Raw genomic sequence first — 17,545 nt, forward strand, 5'->3', positions numbered from 1 at the left:
ATAGTCCAACTAGGGACTGTGGAGGCCAGTGGTGATTACTATTGTATTTATTTCCATTTTTACGACCATAGTATGCCAACATTCACACGCACATTCACACGCAATTATGCAACGCCAATTTGCTTAATCTGCATGTTTTTGGACTAAGGGAGGAAACCCACCAAGGACGGGGACAACAAGCAAAATCCATGCACACAGACCCCGTGGGAGGAATCGAACCACTAAGCCATCGTTTTGCCATAATTATCTTATCAAACCACTGTAAAGGTAGGAACTCTACAGGGACTGGATAAATATGGGAATTTGACATGTACACACAAAGTTCTGGGGCTGAAAAGAGGAGCTCGGAGGTGTTTCAGATCTTAGGATCTTTAGTTCAGATTGATCGCCCTTGGTCTGAACTCCACAGATGTCGATAGTAAAGTAAGAGATTAACCTTAGTGTTGATGTCACAACATGATGGGCGTTGCTCGACTGGTCCCACCATCTCTCAGGGATCAAAGAAGTCGTACATCTAGAGTGTTTTCAGTTCTGGCGCCTTGGTGATGGAATGAACCTCAGAGTCACTGGCAATCTTTAAGCAACAACTACAGACCTAATGGTTTCTTAGGTTATTTGGGTTCATCTCAAAAAAATGTTCCCAAACATGGGAAAGTGTTTAACTGAGGGTACTTATATACTGTATAGTTAGCGGTATAGTTAAGATCTATCCAGTGACGGAAAACACTTCTAGATAAGATCATAACGCCTAAATGTAAAAATGTAAATGAGATGACATGAAAAATGTATGAAACTTTTTTTTTTTTTCTTTTTTTTCTTTTTTTTTCTCCAAATCTCGATCGAATAACGGCATTGACAGGACAGGGGATTCTGCGTCCTCTCGCACGTGCGCCTCTTTGAAACCCCGCCCCTTTCCGAAGCCACGGCCGTCCAATCAGAGCTCGGGATTCCTTGGTTCATTTGCGCGCGGCGGCGCCAGTTGTTCCCGAGCAGCTGTTGAGCGGAGCGCAGTTTCAGAGCTCCGGAGGAGGAGGAGGAGCTGGAGGAGGACAGAGCTCTGCGGCTTTATTCATTCTCATAGAGTATTATTGTCTTGCAAATGCATAGTCGAGTTTGTTGCTGAAAATAAATAAAAAAAAAAAAACAAAGAGATGGCTCCGGGACGCTGGTTCGGTTCGGCTCTGGTTCTGGGTTTGTTTGTCGGAGTGTTTTCAGCTACACCGGACTCTGCAGAACAAATCCCGCAAGGAGCTTCGACTTTAGCCTTCGTCTTCGATGTGACCGGCTCCATGTATGACGACTTGGTGCAAGTTATTGAAGGAGCCTCGAAGATCCTGGAGACGTCCCTGAGCCGCCCGAAGCGGCCGCTCTACAACTTCGCCCTGGTGCCTTTCCACGACCCGGGTAAATACCTCCTCAGTCTCACACACACACACACGCATGGACTGAACTGTTTCCATGATTGTGTGTTTTTTTTTTCATGCCTTTGATTTCCTTTTCATCATCTGTTCTATTTAATCCTAACAACTTAAAAGTGCGTCCCCGTGATTACGCGCGTGCGTCTCGGTGCCAGAGGTGCGCCAGATGTGGCAGTTTGCTGACAGGCTGACAAAACACCCCAATGTTGAAGTAACACCTAAGGTGATGGATTAACTCCTGCACTAGGCATAATCCTTTTTTTCTATTTTTTTAAGCAACATCCAGATGTTGTCCGCGCATTCATTATTGACAGAGCAAACAGAGGTCTTCATGCATTGTTTTTTTTTTTTTTTCAATTCAATTTATATAGCGCTTTTAACAATGTTCATTGCAGCTTCACAAAATGTAAGAAAGTAATGGAAATGTGTATGAGTGAAAAAAATGTGTATAGATCATAATGATTATAGTTAGGCAGCTTGAAGTTCACTATAATAGATGTCAGTTAATGAAGTTAATATGCAGTGTTTAACCATAAATAAATGGCATTGCATTATTATTATTATTATTATTATTATTGTTGTTGTTGTTGTTGTTGGCGGCATGGTGTCTTAGTGATTAAAACTGTCGCCTTGCGCCTCCAGGGTTTGATTTCTACCTCGGGGTCTGTGTGCATGGAATTTACATGTTGCATGTGCTTGGTGGGTTTCCTCCATGTATTCCGGTTTCCTTTCACAGTTCCCACAGTCCGAAGACATGCAGAATGAGCTAATTCTCAAATTTCCCATAGTGTGTGAATGAGTGTCTGAATGTTGACCAGAGAGCCTACCACGGTTGTAAAAATGGGAATAAATACAATGGTCACCACCACTGACCCTAGTTAGACTACAGAGGTTCCTAGATGGATGAATTATTATTATTATTATTATTATTATTATTATTAAGTGGTTGAGATACTGTAGATGGTGAATAATCAATGCAGTTTTGAGAGAGTGACATTAAGCTTCCCTTACAGCCAAGCAGAGGTTTATGTAGGTGCGAAGGCACGACGGTTAGAATAAATGCAATACTGCCTGGGAAAGAGCTGTCTTAAACATTCATAAATGCATGGTCAAATGAATAGAAATAGCATACAGTAGCTAGTAATAATACCATCTCTATCCACCTAGGAGCTTCTGTAGTACAACTAAGGACTACAATGAGGCCAGTGGTGATTGCCATTGTATTTATTCCCATTTTTATGACTGTGGTAGGACCTCTGGTCAACATTTACACCCGCATTCACACACTACGGGCAATTTGGGGATTAGCCTAATCTGCATGTCTTTGGAGTGTGGGAAGAAACTCACCCAGCATGGGGAGAACATTCAAACTCCATGCACACAGACCCTGAGGTGGCAATCGAACTTGGACCCTGGTGGTGTAAGGCGACAGTGCTAACCACTAAGCCACTGTAATGCCTAGTAGTAGAAAAGGGTTACCTTAATGTCTCTGTATGAATGAAAAACTCTTTTTATTTGTTTAGTTTTTTATTTATTTTTTTCCAAAATGTCTTTCAGAATTATTCACGTCTATCCTTCAAGAACGCCTTTGCCAAAAGAAGAATTTATTGAAATTATTATCATCGCTTAAAAAAAAAAATCACAGGAATGCATTTGAAATGCAATTACATCCATAACACCAGATGTGTTAACATGAGTTCATCATGAGTGAAACCGCAATTATGCTTTGCAAATACACTTGTGAATTAAGACTAAAATTGACTTAATTTTCCCTATGAATGGAGACCCTGTATATCTGGACACATAAAGATCCTCTATATCAGACATATCCTCTATATCAAAGCTGACATTTACAGTATCGGTCAAAAGTTTGAACACAAAAAAACAATACTCGATGCGTTTGCAAAACCCATTAAGAATTAGAAGGTGTGTCCAAACTTTTGACTGGTAGCGTATATAGATATCATGTCATCTTATAGTCCAGAAATAGTCCACAAGCTGGAGATCAGCCGCTGTTAACCAAAAACATGAGACGTTTAAATCTGTAAAGTGTTTGTACATAAAACAGCATCATCCAAAAAAAAAAAGCTGGAGAACATGTAAGTGAGGGCGCAGAAAGCCGCTGCCTTCAAAACGCATGAATTAAAATCTTATTTTACACCTGAGCTGGATTCAGTGCTGATGTACACCCCACTGGAACTGCAGTGAGTGGACAATATAGCTTGTAGAGGCCTTTATTAGCCATCTCGTATCAGCGACTCTCTGACAAGAGAAGACACGCGCCAAATAGATTTTCCATCCAGGCGCAGGAATCACTTTCAAGATGCGCACGGTATCCGGTTACAGTCGCAGCCCGCTGTCCACTGTAACTAAACCAGAGAGATTTGCAGCTCAAAAGTAAAAAAGATGACCCTCGGAGACGAGGCAGGTTTTAACCAGTTCTCCAGATGTGCCCCATCATACCAAAACCAACATGTCACTGTCTTTATGCTTCGCATCAACCCTTGCATAGTGGCCAAAGTGAACAGAAAAGCTGTTTGATGAAAAGTAGGTGTGGGCGTTCCTTAAATAAATAATCAGCCTGATGAGTTTTACGTAATTGAACGTTGTCGAACAGTATGTCTCGTTTCATGAGCCGATACCTTCCTTCAAGTTTCTGGTCGCGCCAATGGAAAAGACGGGTCATAAGGACGTCAGCAGGTGTTACACTTACTTAAATATCTGTTATTTCTGTCTCTCTGCCTAGTCTAAGGTTCAGGGAGAAAAGTCGCCTCTCTGCTGATGCTGAAGCTGTTAAACGAAGGCATGCATCACTTCCTTGTTGCATGCAGTGATCAGGAAGTGAAACCTGTTTGTTTTGGCCGTCTTTAAATCGGTGACCTTAGCCTGATGTATTTACTCAGCAAACTGGCCCATCGCCGGAAGACGGGGGAGTGCTGTTTGGAGACTTTGGGGGTTCTGGTGTGGATAGACATTCCTCTGATGACCTGTTAAGACTCGGAGGAGGAGGATACTTGTATCTCAATACACAACACAGAATGATCAAAAAGCATGCTAAGAAGGAAGGATAAGCAGAACATACTGTAGAAGCTTAAGACTAAGCTAAGTCATTGGAAGTTGGGGCAACAAGCTTGCACAGGGTTCATTTTAAGGTGCAATAGTCAATATGCAAAATATGTAGACCAGCATGAAAAAAAATGGTTAAGCCATTAACCGTTTGGATTCTCAGAGCATCCTAGATCCTGGGGACGGAGATATTTGACCTGAGGCACATGGCTTTACTACATCGTTTTGGAAATGGATTAGAGCACTTTATTATACTTTATTATTTGCAGGCTTGTTACTTAGGAAAAGCTATAAATATCTTCATCTCGCTCAGATTTTTAAACCTTAAACTCCTTCTGTTTCACTCCTCCTCTGAACACGCTGTTTCAGTGTTTATATAAATGAGGTAGTGCTGAGCCACGCCCATCCAGAGGAGTGCAGAGCTGAGCACCAAACTGGACGAAGGTTTCCCTTATACAGTATGAGGTCACATTAGAGGAAAAATCTAATTGGATTGTTTAAGTTTTGTTTCGTATCGAATGATAAGTTTCCATCAAAAGCACATAGAGTACTTGCTCTGGATATGGGATGAAAACGCTAACATAGCTTTGTGTTTGTTCAGATCGAATAGCCTTTTTCTTTTTCTTATGCACCCGAGTTCCTGAGCTGTTGACAGAGCAACATCTATAATCTACATTTCATGTTCTTCAAGACGGAGAGTGATAAATACCTGTGCAGCTGATGCTATTCAAGCCAGATCTGATGACCCTGACCTGGAAGAGGAAATAGAGTACAGGAGAGGTTTTAAAACGTCCTGCTCACAGCATGTGGCCTCAGTCGTATTGAAAGCACTGCTGTCTGTCTCCTCTCTCTCTCTCTCTCTCTCTCCTGCTCTCGGCCCATCCCTGGCCTGTAAATGTACCTCCTGTGAAGCGCATTCCCTGTTCCAGCATGTTTGCTTATGTGTACATACAAACAACTGTTGTAAAGGCTTTTTTTTAAGGCACAGTAAGGGGGTGCAGCAGTGGGCGTCTGTAGCCTTAACACATGCATGCAAATGCATACGCAAACATACACACTTGATCTTTTGGCCTTTTCCTGAACAAAGCCGAGAAGAAATCGAGACCTGTTGCCAGAAAATGTTTTGACAGCCCCGTTATTGTGCAAGACTTTTTCCGAGTCGTAGCAGTTTTCCTGAAGATCTTAACAGGCGCCTGATGGACTCGTGTGTCACGCTTTAGCCAGATGACAAAAAAAGGGAAGTTGTGTTTTGGAAGTCAGAGATAGTACCGTCTTCCAAAGAAAAGATGCACGTCTACACGTCTCGTGTTGTTTTATTGAGCGGAAGGAACATCCGTCCTTCTTATTTTTCCTCGTTCTTTGTCATCATATCATTTTTGGAGAAAAAAAAGATGCCTGATGTCTCGAGAGCAGAAGGGTAGTACGACCTTACGTAGCTCCCTATAGTTACAGCACTTAACCTTTAAAACATACAAACACATCTAAGGCTGATTCCCTTGTTAAAGGACTTCTTGTTCTCGACACCACTAAAGCCAGAGTGGCTGGAGTCATCTTTGAATCCCCCGCCCAAGCTAGATTACAAGGATGGTGGATTCGGCGTGCCCATAATGATCCCATTAGGCAGGAATTTTTGAAGGGTGAGGCTTTTTTTTTTTTTCTCCTTCAACCAGAATCGGGATTGTGTCCAAGTACAGTATAATTCTTCTGTCTCATCTCTGTAATGACGAACAAAGAATATCATAATGGCCCCTAATTTGAGAGCAGCACATGTGCTTATGTCAGCGCCTCAGGTGTTGCACAACCAAATAGTCTTCTCTCTTCTATGTGTCTTTACAGGCAACAAAGTGTGTGCGTTCATAGTGCTGTGCACGACTAGAGTGAATGTTCTCAGAATGCTAAAAAGGCCGTGTTGTTGTCATTGTGTTCATCACCCTGTAGTCTGGAACAATCAGTATCTTTTATCTCTAAGTTTTTATTGTGAATGTATCCCGCGGTCATTCGGAGCGCCGATTTCGATACGCATCCAGGTCGTAAATAGCATGACGCAGTGTCTGCAACTGTCTAAACAAACTACCACCGGGTTTCATGTACTGTTTTAGACCCTGATTTTCAGTTATGTAATTTAATCAATATTCAAATAAATTCATTCATTCAATTTGTTCATTTTTTAAATGGGTTATGTAAACTTTAAAACATTCAAATGTCTAAATTTGATGAATTTCTTAAAAAAAAAAAAAATTTTAAAAATTGCAGCTTTTACACAAAATACAATCCGCTCTGCAAATACTCGCATTTAGCGTGAGTATCAGTACTTCTTCTCTTTAGTTTGTAGGCAGTTGGTGCATCACTGCTACCTAAAGGACTGGAACTTTAGAATTAACATTTAATTCTAACTTTATTAAATACTTGTAGTTTTTACTACTTTAAAACTTAATAAAGCATCAAAACTTTGATGCTATTTAATCAAACCTAATCAAATGATTAAAAATCATATTAAATAGACAGTCTACAGCTCTTGTACTTAAACTAATTGGTTTTCATGGGTGAAGCGAAGTCCAACCCGGTAAGATATTACTAACAATTAGTTATCAATTAATCATTAATTATTAATTGCAACAATATGCATTCATTTTTTTTTCAGCTGTACAATTCCAACAAATTAATTGTGTGAGACAAAATAATAAAACCAAAACTGTTTAAACAACCAGAAAAGTTAAAAGCAATAATGACGGCTGGTGTAACAGACCATACGGATCTCTCCACCCTGTACGGCACACTTGTGACCCATTAATTATTTGCAATATTTAACCATCAAAGTCTGATTGTATAGTATAGATTTTTACTTGCATGCACACAAATTATACAGTATTTCCTCTTGCTCAAACATTCCCATCATCTGTGATCCTCCACCTGGAGGATAAACTAGCTAACTCCTCCACCTGGAGGATCATCGGCGAGTGTACCGCCATTCAGGAGGAAAGATGTTATGTTAGCTATGACTTTTATGTAGCTTGCCAGGCCAAGTCAAGTCCAGTTGGCTTTTATTGTTACTTCAACCATATGCAGTTTAGTACACAGTGAAACGAAACACATTCCTCCAGGAACAAGGTGCTACATGCAACATAAATAAACAAAAACTAACTATCTGACTAAGAAACGTAACTAGCTGGCTAGCTGAGACAAGACAGATTGACATGACAACATAAATGTAACAACATAAAGTAACAAAAAACTAACTAGCTAATTTAGAGACCTAATTATCCGGCTAGCTGGGACAAGACAGATTGGGATATAATGTAAAATGATTGTTTTTGATTTGAGACAGACAGCACAAAGGTTTAAGAAAGAACTAGCTAGTCAGGGTTCGTCAGTGTTTTACAATTTGACTTGGAAAACCTTAATGATGACCCACTCTTAATGGTTCAATCAGTGTCCTGTTTTGTGTTCCATATCATGTGACCCTTAAGGAATTTGACCTATGACCTACTATAGATTTTTTTCGTTGGAAAAATCTGAAAAGGCTGCAAACTAAAAAACTAAACAAAAAACTATTTAGTATGTTGACTTTTCGGCAGCAGTGATTGTTCATCTGTGAGCTGGAGATCATTTCAAAAGAAAGGAAAAAAACATAACGATGAATAAACATCTGCGATGATTTTAATACTTGATGGGTGAAAGTGTTTATTTGAGATTACATCACTCAGACTGGCAAAGCTTAATAAAATGCGAGAGAGGAACTACAGCTCTTGAAAAGATAAAACCTGATGGCCAAGCCATATTAAAGATTATTTCTGATAGAAGTTTTGGTGCATTTGGTTTGCATCAGTTAGCTAATGCGTAAGTTGTTCTTGGTAATGAATAATCGTATTGCTTGGAGCAACGAACAAGTAATCATATTTGTATTTCCTAAAAAGAAATAAAAATTAGAAATCTCTGTTACTGGTTATTTTTCTATCTTTCTTGCCGACTCGCCTTGCATTAGCATCCTAATGATACGGATCGACACCACATCTTGCATCATTTTGTCGTACTCATTAATCGTATATCATTCTACTTATTCGTACCACAGGACGTGCTATTTCATTTCCTGACATTGTTTCTGTTTATAAACCGAGTTAGACGCTGCGCACCGTGAATTTAACGACGTATAAAAGTTCACAAGTAATTGGTCTGTAGGCTAAATATCAAGCCGCGGTGGTGGTCGTGAAATTTTTCCTTAAAGTAAGTGCTTTTTCAGGCCACAGTTTTATGGCCCAGTTAAAAAGATTAATGCCTAGACTGTTATTAAAGCCAAGGATATTAGATGCAATCATGTTTTATATTTAATTACGTTTTATTTTACTGCTAGGTAGGAAAGGCATTTGGTCCGTATTAAAGAAAGCTCCCTAGCTGGCAGTGGTCGGCTAATCTCACACCACTCGCCTATTCAAAACAACATGTTTTACTGAAAACGTGCTGCGTGGTGAGTGACATGCAGCATGTTTTTTTTTTCTTTTCTCCCGAGCACTAAGGATGAGAACGTCTTCTTTTTGGAAGCAGAAGAAGAAAGAGCGTCCCAGTCTCTGATTTCTGCTTTGTTCACAATTTTCATTCGGTCTCCTATTAACTTCTGACTTTATGTCATTTTTTCCACACTCTGTCTTCGTCCCCCAGCTAGACTTTGAAGCTCTGAAACGTTTCCTGAATGACTACAGAAAGGTCACTCCCGACTGGCATATCAACATCCGTGTAAGAGCATGTGTGTGTGTGTGAGAGAGAGAGCGAGATCTTTGGCCAACACAACTATCGAGGTATAACTGTGGCTTCCAGGTCCTGGTCAAACAATCTAGCATCTGTGTCAAAACAAATTTAAATTTATAAAACATATAAAACTTCTTTCCAAATAGAAATGATGTTGAGATCTAAACATGACGTGATGCCTAAAGTGGCGTGTCCAGCGTTTCACTATCTCGTTTAGACCGCCAGCTTTCCCTTAGACTGCTGTCGATGCCTTCTCGGGTTCTCCATACATTAATTCCTTTAGCATTGAGATCATGACTCATGTGTCAGTCAGAAATGCCTGCATTTTGTCAGACAGAATGAAAACCATATGTCTGCTTTCTTTTTTCATGTTTGGCAAATGATAACAGCGGCAAAACCCTACGATGTATGTTCCGATGCGTTACTCGAATCAGAGCCAAGTAATAACACATACTGGATCATCAGCTGGCCACGCTCCAGACTCATTTACATTCATCTCCTTCGATGATACAATTATGATCGAATCAGACAAAGCGAAACACGATGTGCACAGGTGAGTGAAAACACATGCTATGCTTTCTTAGTTTCGACAGTTGCTGTCAGCAGTTAAGCTTTTAGAGATGTTGCCAGAGCAGTCAGACATGACCTCAGGGAGCGCTGACACATTTTATGAGCTGTGGTGGAAACGAGTCGTGTGGAATCCATTCAGTATAATGCAAAGTTATTTTAAAAGTTATTCGTATTTTTGTGAAAGACTAGCTCATAATGTCTGTATTCATCACAACGCTGAAAGATTCACAGGTCCACATGAACGCATTTGTGCTGCAGTAGCTCTTCTGCTGGATTGGACCAGACGAGTTTTCTTTTGCACCCCCACACTCATCAACGAATCTTGGTTGCTCATGTCCCTGTCGCTGGTCCACCTGTTATCCTTCCTTTGGCCACTTTTAATACAAACAGTACTGTATGAGAACTGGACAAACTTATACAAAGTAGTTTTGAAGCTTAATAGTGGGAGTTCTGGTCATCACCATCTTGGCATGAGCTGACCCGAATTAATCCAAAAATAGGGAAATGGGTAGAACTAACAGAGCCTGGCTATTGGTTGGAACCTGTCTACTAACGTTACCACAAACTAACCAGCTTAGCTTTAGCATAGCTATAATCCTAAGGTTGCTAATGTTGTTACTATTACTTGATAATGATTTTTTATTACTTGATTACTTAATCGAGTTCTGCCATCCATACCTTATACGTCATCCCATGGCTACATTTCTTGTGGTTAGTTAAACGACACTGATTTCAGTGTTAGCTGGTTAACTAAGATAATGCGTAGCAGACAGCTAGCACTTTGGCATCTGCAGTTCAACTATTACTGAATTCTTATTATGCATAATTTTATGACATAATGTAATTTTAACTGATGAGTTACATAAAAATTCACCCCTTAGACATTTGCCATGAATGGACAATCTAGCCATGGAGACCAAAACTGTTTTTTGTACCAGGCGGTAAACATGTTTCTGTGACTTTTCAACATGGGGGTCTATAGGGATTGATTTGAATGAGGGTTTGGACCCAACTAGTGGTCGTTCTAGGAACTGCATCTTCTGTCACTTGTAAGTTGGACTCATTTTTCAGAACTGGAGGTTACCGCTTGGTACTTAACACTGCATACAGGGAACACTTCAAAGACCTGCTGTTTTGGAGATGCTCTGACCCAGCTAGCTATTACCGCTAGCCATTACAATTTGAACCTTTTTCAAAATAGCTCAGATCCTTACACTTGCCCATTTTTCCTCCCTTCAGCACGACAACTTTTAGAACTTGCTGCTCACTCACCACCTAATATATCCCACCCAAGAGAATCAACATCATTCACTTCACCTGCTGGTGGTTTTAACTTCATGGTTGATCGGCGTACGTATCTAAACACTTCATTTCCCAGTTTATCCGTAACAACATTATTTTCCACACACTTATCCAAGCGATTCAGTCTCAATCCAGGCACTGTTTCGCTATTTCACTGTTTTGCTATTTCGCTATTGCTTACACATGCGTTTATGTGTCCAAGTCTATCACGGACTTCAAAGGCTTCACTTACGCCTTGTGTCATTACAGTCCCTTAACGAGTTCTCGAGCACATTGTGTCCTTAGTGTCATCAGAATTGTCTCATTGCGCAACATCTTTTAGTGATTATCCATCTCAGCAACAAGAAAACATCTGTCCTGGCGTGATAGGCACAATACTGCTCACCATGCAGAAGCTTTCCACACGTCTAAGACAGCTGACTTAACATAATTATATTAAATCGTTGTGCATTCTTGCAAGATTATGCTGTTATTATAAGTGTTTATGTTGATGCTATAGTGTTAGGACACAGTTAGTGTGTCGCCTCGTCCAGTAAAGACCACATTGTTTTAAGGAGTGCTATCGAATTCTTGAATTAGATGCTAATTAATCTTCCAACATGCCTGATAGTAATTATGCTTAATTCCAATTGGACATGTGGCTCAATCGGTTAAGGCTGTGGATGACTGGGTCACTGGTTGCGGGTTTGAGATGCAGCACCACCAAGTTGCCACTCTTAACCCTATCTGCTCCAGAGGTGCTGTTTCCCGACTGACCCTGCACTCTGACAACCTGGGCTACCCATGACCTCGGTTGACCGTTTTTCTTCCGTGGATCACTTTTGGTAAGTCCCAACCACTGCAGACCGGGAACATCCCACATGAGCTGCAGTTTTGGAGTTGCTCTGACCTAGTCGTCTAACCATCACGATTGGTTGTCAGTTGTCTTGGATTTATTTCCAACAAGCAAGGTTAAAGTCTTAGAGACTTAGAGTCCATTGTGTGCTTTCAAAGAGCTAGCTTATCTTGTGGATAAACTAGTACATTTTGTTCACTGCTGAATTGACACCAAGTACCAGTAACACTAGCAGTCTTGCTTTGTCTTGCAGGGAGCAAATGCACAACAGGAAACCCGTGCCATCGCCCACCTCCACCCCACCCCCCCCTTATTAATATGTTTACGAGGAACCACCCTGTCCCTCGCTCCTGTCTAGCCTTCTGTGGCATTCACACTCTCCTTCCTTAAACCGTAACCCAAGCAGTGGATCCTTCCCAAGCCTTCTAAGCTTCAGCAGGTGTAGAAGGCCTCTGCTTCTTCAGCAGCCTGTGTTCTCATTAAACGCGAGACTGGTATTCTGAGCTATCTATGCTTTCTCCTATCTTGTGCCAAATGCCTTAACGTAAATGTAAACAACAGCTACCAACCAGGTAGGTGACCGACCACATGTTTTTCTACTGCTTATGTCCCGTTATGTAACACACTTAGAGGAAACGCTGTCCGTCTTCTTCAGCGTGTGTGAGCTCACAGACAAACATGATTGGCTAACGTCTATATTATTAATGCGGGAGTGCAAGTATCACCAGGGAATCCAACTTACTGTTAAACTGTTGAACAACGTAAGAATTGCTTTTAACGATTTTGTTCCACAACTGAGCAAGTGCTGTGTAAAACTGTGATAAATTTCACAGTTAAGGCGTGTTCAGTTCACTTCATGAAGAGTTTATAATATGTAATATTACACATTAAAAACAACCCAAGCAGTCTAGATAATAAGAACAAATTGGTCGCCAGTGCGTCTAATGTTTTTATTTTGCAACTGGTTTTTACCTGTACGGTCACCAGTGGCATTCATCCTTACCATAAATAAATAAGGTGAAATGGTGGCTTGGCGATTGGCACTGTCACCTTGCACCTTCAGATTCCCGGTTTCATTCCCACCTTATGGTCTGTGTGCATGGGGTGTGCTGATTGGCATTGCCACATTGCCCATAGTGTGTGAATTAGCATGTGTGTGTGCTTTGCGATGGATTGGCTTAATGAGTTGGCCATTATGCTGACAAAACAGACTTGGTTCATTTACATATCTTTGGTACGTGGTGCATTCACATTTCAATAGAACTGCACCAGAGTTTGTTTGGAAGTGGACCGAACTCCCTCTCCAAGCCGTCTTGGTTTGCTTGCTTGAGGTTCGGATGGCAGCGTTCACACTTTTTCAAGTGAACCGCACCAACAGAGCAACCACACCAAACTCGTTTGAATTGAACCAAAAATGTCAAGTATGAAGATCCTCCTAAAATCTGTGTTTGGGTCTTAGTGCACTCAGCGGAAGTGGAAACACTTCTTATCCATATTACAGATTTAGATTTATTTACCGTAATCGTATCTTAGTAACATTTGAGGCAGACAGAACAGAAATTGACCTCAGTAATGGTTTCATGGTTTAATATTTTCCAGACGTTCTGCACGGATGCGGGTGGAGGGGAAAATCACCTTTACATAGTTCTTAAAATCTTAATGCTCTTTCTTTGTTTTGCTTTCATTTCTTTTATTGTTGCTCTTTTTTTTCTGACACACACCCACCCACACACACACACACACTAGTATAGCGATCAAGAAAGTGAGGTCTGTGATTTAGCCGCCTAAGTTGTGCCCTAAGGCTCAGTGCGTCACACAGTCTTGCTGATCTAAACCAGATCTAAACCAGGACCGCACGAGTTCTCCTTTTCCACTTACACAATGCATTGTGGGTTTAGCGGTACTTCGCTGCAGGAGGTCGACACACATAACTTTAGTTTATGTTTTAGTTCAGCTGAACCCACTGTTACACATGATTTCATTCTTATAGATTTTGTCTTTCTTACACCCTATAACCTTGTGATAAGCACTTAGAATTGAATTCCTAGCAAAAGTACCTGCAGATTATTGCCTTTTTTTCTTTGTCTTCCTGAGATACAGGATGTGTACAAGCATGAAAAGAGGTGGGCTTACCAACTTTCAGCAAGGAGAAGGGGAAAAAAGCTGAAAGGAATTTCTTTTTCTCTTCTGGTTCTTCACAAAGGCTCCTTGTTCTGGGGCTCCACTGCAAAATCTTGAACCAATTCAATTAACCACACAATTGGGTGTATTGTTATTTTTTTCTAATTACGTTTTCATTAAGTATTCCGAAAAGGAAGTAATATAGCTCATACAGCCAACCATAACTACCCCATCAGTAGATTTAATTATTTGAAAAAGCAAAGACAGCTGACAAGTTGTAGTAATTTAGATCGTTCATAATCTAATATGCATTAAACACTCACGGCTGATATATAAATAAAATATTATATATTTTACAAGACAGATTTATGGCAATTTAAAAAAGTGCAATTTGATTATCCTTTCAACGTTTCCAAGATAGCGCTATATTTCATTTATAAATATATATACTGTATACATAGAATAAAATATAAAAGAATAAAACTATAGAGTAGGCGTGTCTGTACATTAAAGATTTTTTTTTTTAAATAATATGGGGGAAAGTAAGATGAGTACTAGAACACATCAAGACTGTTTTTGGAATTTTTGTCTGCTTGTTTGTCTGTTTGTTTGTGCATGAATCGCATAAAAACTACTAAACAAAGTTTAATGGGGTTTTCACAGGTGTATTTGTCCGAGCTTGAGGTAACATATAGGCAGTTTTTTATCTCAATCAGCCCACGGGAAGAATATATATGCTACTTTAAAATTTAAACGGAAACTGCTCTTATATCTTTAAAAAAATTGACCTGAAAAATCATTAGTTCATCTCAAAAATCAACAGATGGCGCTGTACATTTTTTTTAAACGCTCTTATGAGTGTGCAATTAAATCCCACGGAAACGAAGTCATGGACACATCTAGTTCATAAAAGAAATTCATGAAGAAAAATATTCAATTCTGAAAAAAAAGAAATATATATTTATCTGTAAATATTTTAAAACATGTTGAACTTTTTATAAAACATAAGGTTTACATCAATTGGCCAATTAATTGCTTTGACCCAGAAGTCAAACAAAATGCAGGAGAAGCCACTAACGATTATGGTGGTGTTGTCTGTCTTTGGATAACACAGAGTATGACTGCAGATCACTCCCTGTTCTATCTGGTCACCCTCGGCTGGGACAATCTAATCATTTGCATTTATCATTTTTTACACATTGAGTTAAATTAAATTAAAATTGAGTTAAATTAAATTGATAACCACAATTTATAGCGTGCATCTCATTTGTACAAAAAATAAAGCATACAGCATGTACGAAATATGCCGTGCTATAAAGTTGTATAAACCAGGATGCCACTGGCTAACTTGTTTGTTGAATGTTTGTTGTTGTTTAAATGTTTATCGTATGACAAAAACGGAAAATATGTTAATGAACCCGTTCAGCTCACGAAATTTTTTCAACCTGGTGTGCCATTTCAAAACTTGACTTGAGTAGGAATTTCTGCCTTATCCCCCCCACCAATTGGGACCTCGCACCAATTGACTTCTTCTTCTTCTTCCATCACTTGAAGAAACCACTTTGTGGCAGGCGTTTGACGATGACATGGTGGAACTTTTCCTCAAAAGCCAATAAGAACGTTCTCCACCAGATCATCCATGGTGTGGAGAAGAGTGTCGTCTTAGGTGGAGGATATGGAGAGGATTGATCTCACCACCAACAATTTTATGACCGTCTAATAAATCGATTCCCGTGCTATGCTTATATAATGGAACAAGGACAGGAGTCCAAATAAATGTCTAGTCGAGCCATAACTATGAGTGTAAACGTACTGCAGCACCTGGATACCTGTAAGAACAGAAGCTATAAACCTTCCACACACTTCTATAATAAATGCCAGCCAATGAAGTGAAGTATCTATTAGAGCATGGTATTTGGTAGTTTAATGTACAGACTTTGATTTTTCCACCCTCTGACTGGAAGGTTCTCTCGTAGGTTCAGCACAAAGCTCTCCACATTAACTCTAAACAAGTATTCAGCATATACGTGGACTCATTTACAATTATTAACGAAGGAGCACAAACCACCTACAAAGTCTTCAGATCACCTACTAACCACTACAATCCACTGTCGCATGTCGTAACTTCCTAACTTTTTTTTTTCCGCCATGTGAAACCAATTCCTATTTCCTAATTCCTTACAGAAATCTATGCATTCCCAGTGGTCATTAAGCATTAGTCACCTTTAATTATTTGCCACTTGAACAATGCTAGAACATTCCGAGAGGTCTATTTGGTTAGCTCGCTTAGGTATTCCTGCAGCACAGTAATTACTCTTTAATATCCACATGGGAAGCGTGCGTTCAGGAAGACAAAACGCAACCCGGAAGGCATGAAATAAAAGAAAACAAATGTTGCGGGTTGTTACGATGATTACATCCACAGCTACGCGATCTCTCTCGCTCAGGCAAGGTGGACGAGACAGAGAGAGAGAGAGAGAGAGAGACTTCTCTCTTGCTGAATGAGCTTCTTCTTGAAGAAGTATTTCAGTTTTATTTAAAGGACTTGGAGTGCTTGGACTAGAGGTTTTTTTTTTAGGATATTTTATGCCATTAGCCCTCTGTTAGCACTTAAACATGCAAATGATCCATGGAGGAACATGAACTCATGCAGGATTACATCAGGATAGAAAGAAAGAAACAGATTTGCAATAAACTTGCAGTTTTCTTAAATGTCAAATTTTAAACTCTTCACGAGACATGAGGGAACTTTTGATTGAGTTATGTATCGTGGCTCTTTTGGGTGGCGCCACATTGTCTCCAAGATAAAATGCTTTTAATTGCCCCAGATTGGCCCAGCAGTAATGAACTCACCCTACCATCCGGGGGGTCGCAAGTCAAATCCCGGGTGATTTTGTAGCCTCTGGCCATGAGCTCTCTCAGGATAGTGGGATGGGAGGGACTCTAAGAGCTCTCACATCAATCACGGCTTCAGCCAATCGAGGGGGTCTGTGAGCTCACGCAAGCGGAAGCTTTGGATAGTGAATCCTCCGAGTGTGAACAAGCAGTTCAAAACAATGTGGCTGGCTGGTGGCATGTGTCGCATAGGAATGATAGTGATGGCCTTCCCATTCCTGATGGTAGTTGTAGTCTTGATGGGGGGCTATGGCTAAAAAATTAGGGAGAAAATTTAAATTTTAAGAAAAAAGAAAAGGCCTTTGAATGGCGCAGAGGTAAAGTACTCATCCTATCATCCTGAAGATCGCGAGTTCGGTTCCCGGGTGATGCTGTAACTTCTCACAGCTGGAGGTCTAGAGAGAGCTGATTGACCGAGCTCTCTTAGAGGGGAGGGATGAGAGGTACTTAGTGCTCTCGCATTAATTACTGCTCTACACTCAATCAGGGGCATCTACTGTATGAGCTCACTCAAGCAGAAGGAGAGGATAACGCTGTCCTCCGAGTGTGTTACTCCGCCCCCAACGCTGCGTGAGCGAGCAGTTTGAAAAAAGATGCG

At 40.4% G+C, this 17,545-nt stretch overlaps 1 protein-coding gene across 1 annotated transcript in view; it reads left to right on the forward strand.

Moving 5' to 3' along the window:
* Positions 1–1,006: 1,006 nt before the first annotated feature.
* hmcn1 (hemicentin 1) overlaps positions 1,007–17,545 on the forward strand; it is an 87,202-nt gene continuing 70,663 nt past the window's right edge. The window contains exon 1 of the mRNA XM_053485517.1: positions 1,007–1,404. Coding sequence (XP_053341492.1) covers positions 1,152–1,404 — 253 coding nt within the window. The 5' untranslated portion in view covers positions 1,007–1,151. The remainder of the gene's footprint in view (positions 1,405–17,545) is intronic.

Source organism: Clarias gariepinus, chromosome 2 (assembly GCF_024256425.1).
Source record: "Clarias gariepinus isolate MV-2021 ecotype Netherlands chromosome 2, CGAR_prim_01v2, whole genome shotgun sequence".
Taxonomy (NCBI): domain Eukaryota; kingdom Metazoa; phylum Chordata; class Actinopteri; order Siluriformes; family Clariidae; genus Clarias; species Clarias gariepinus.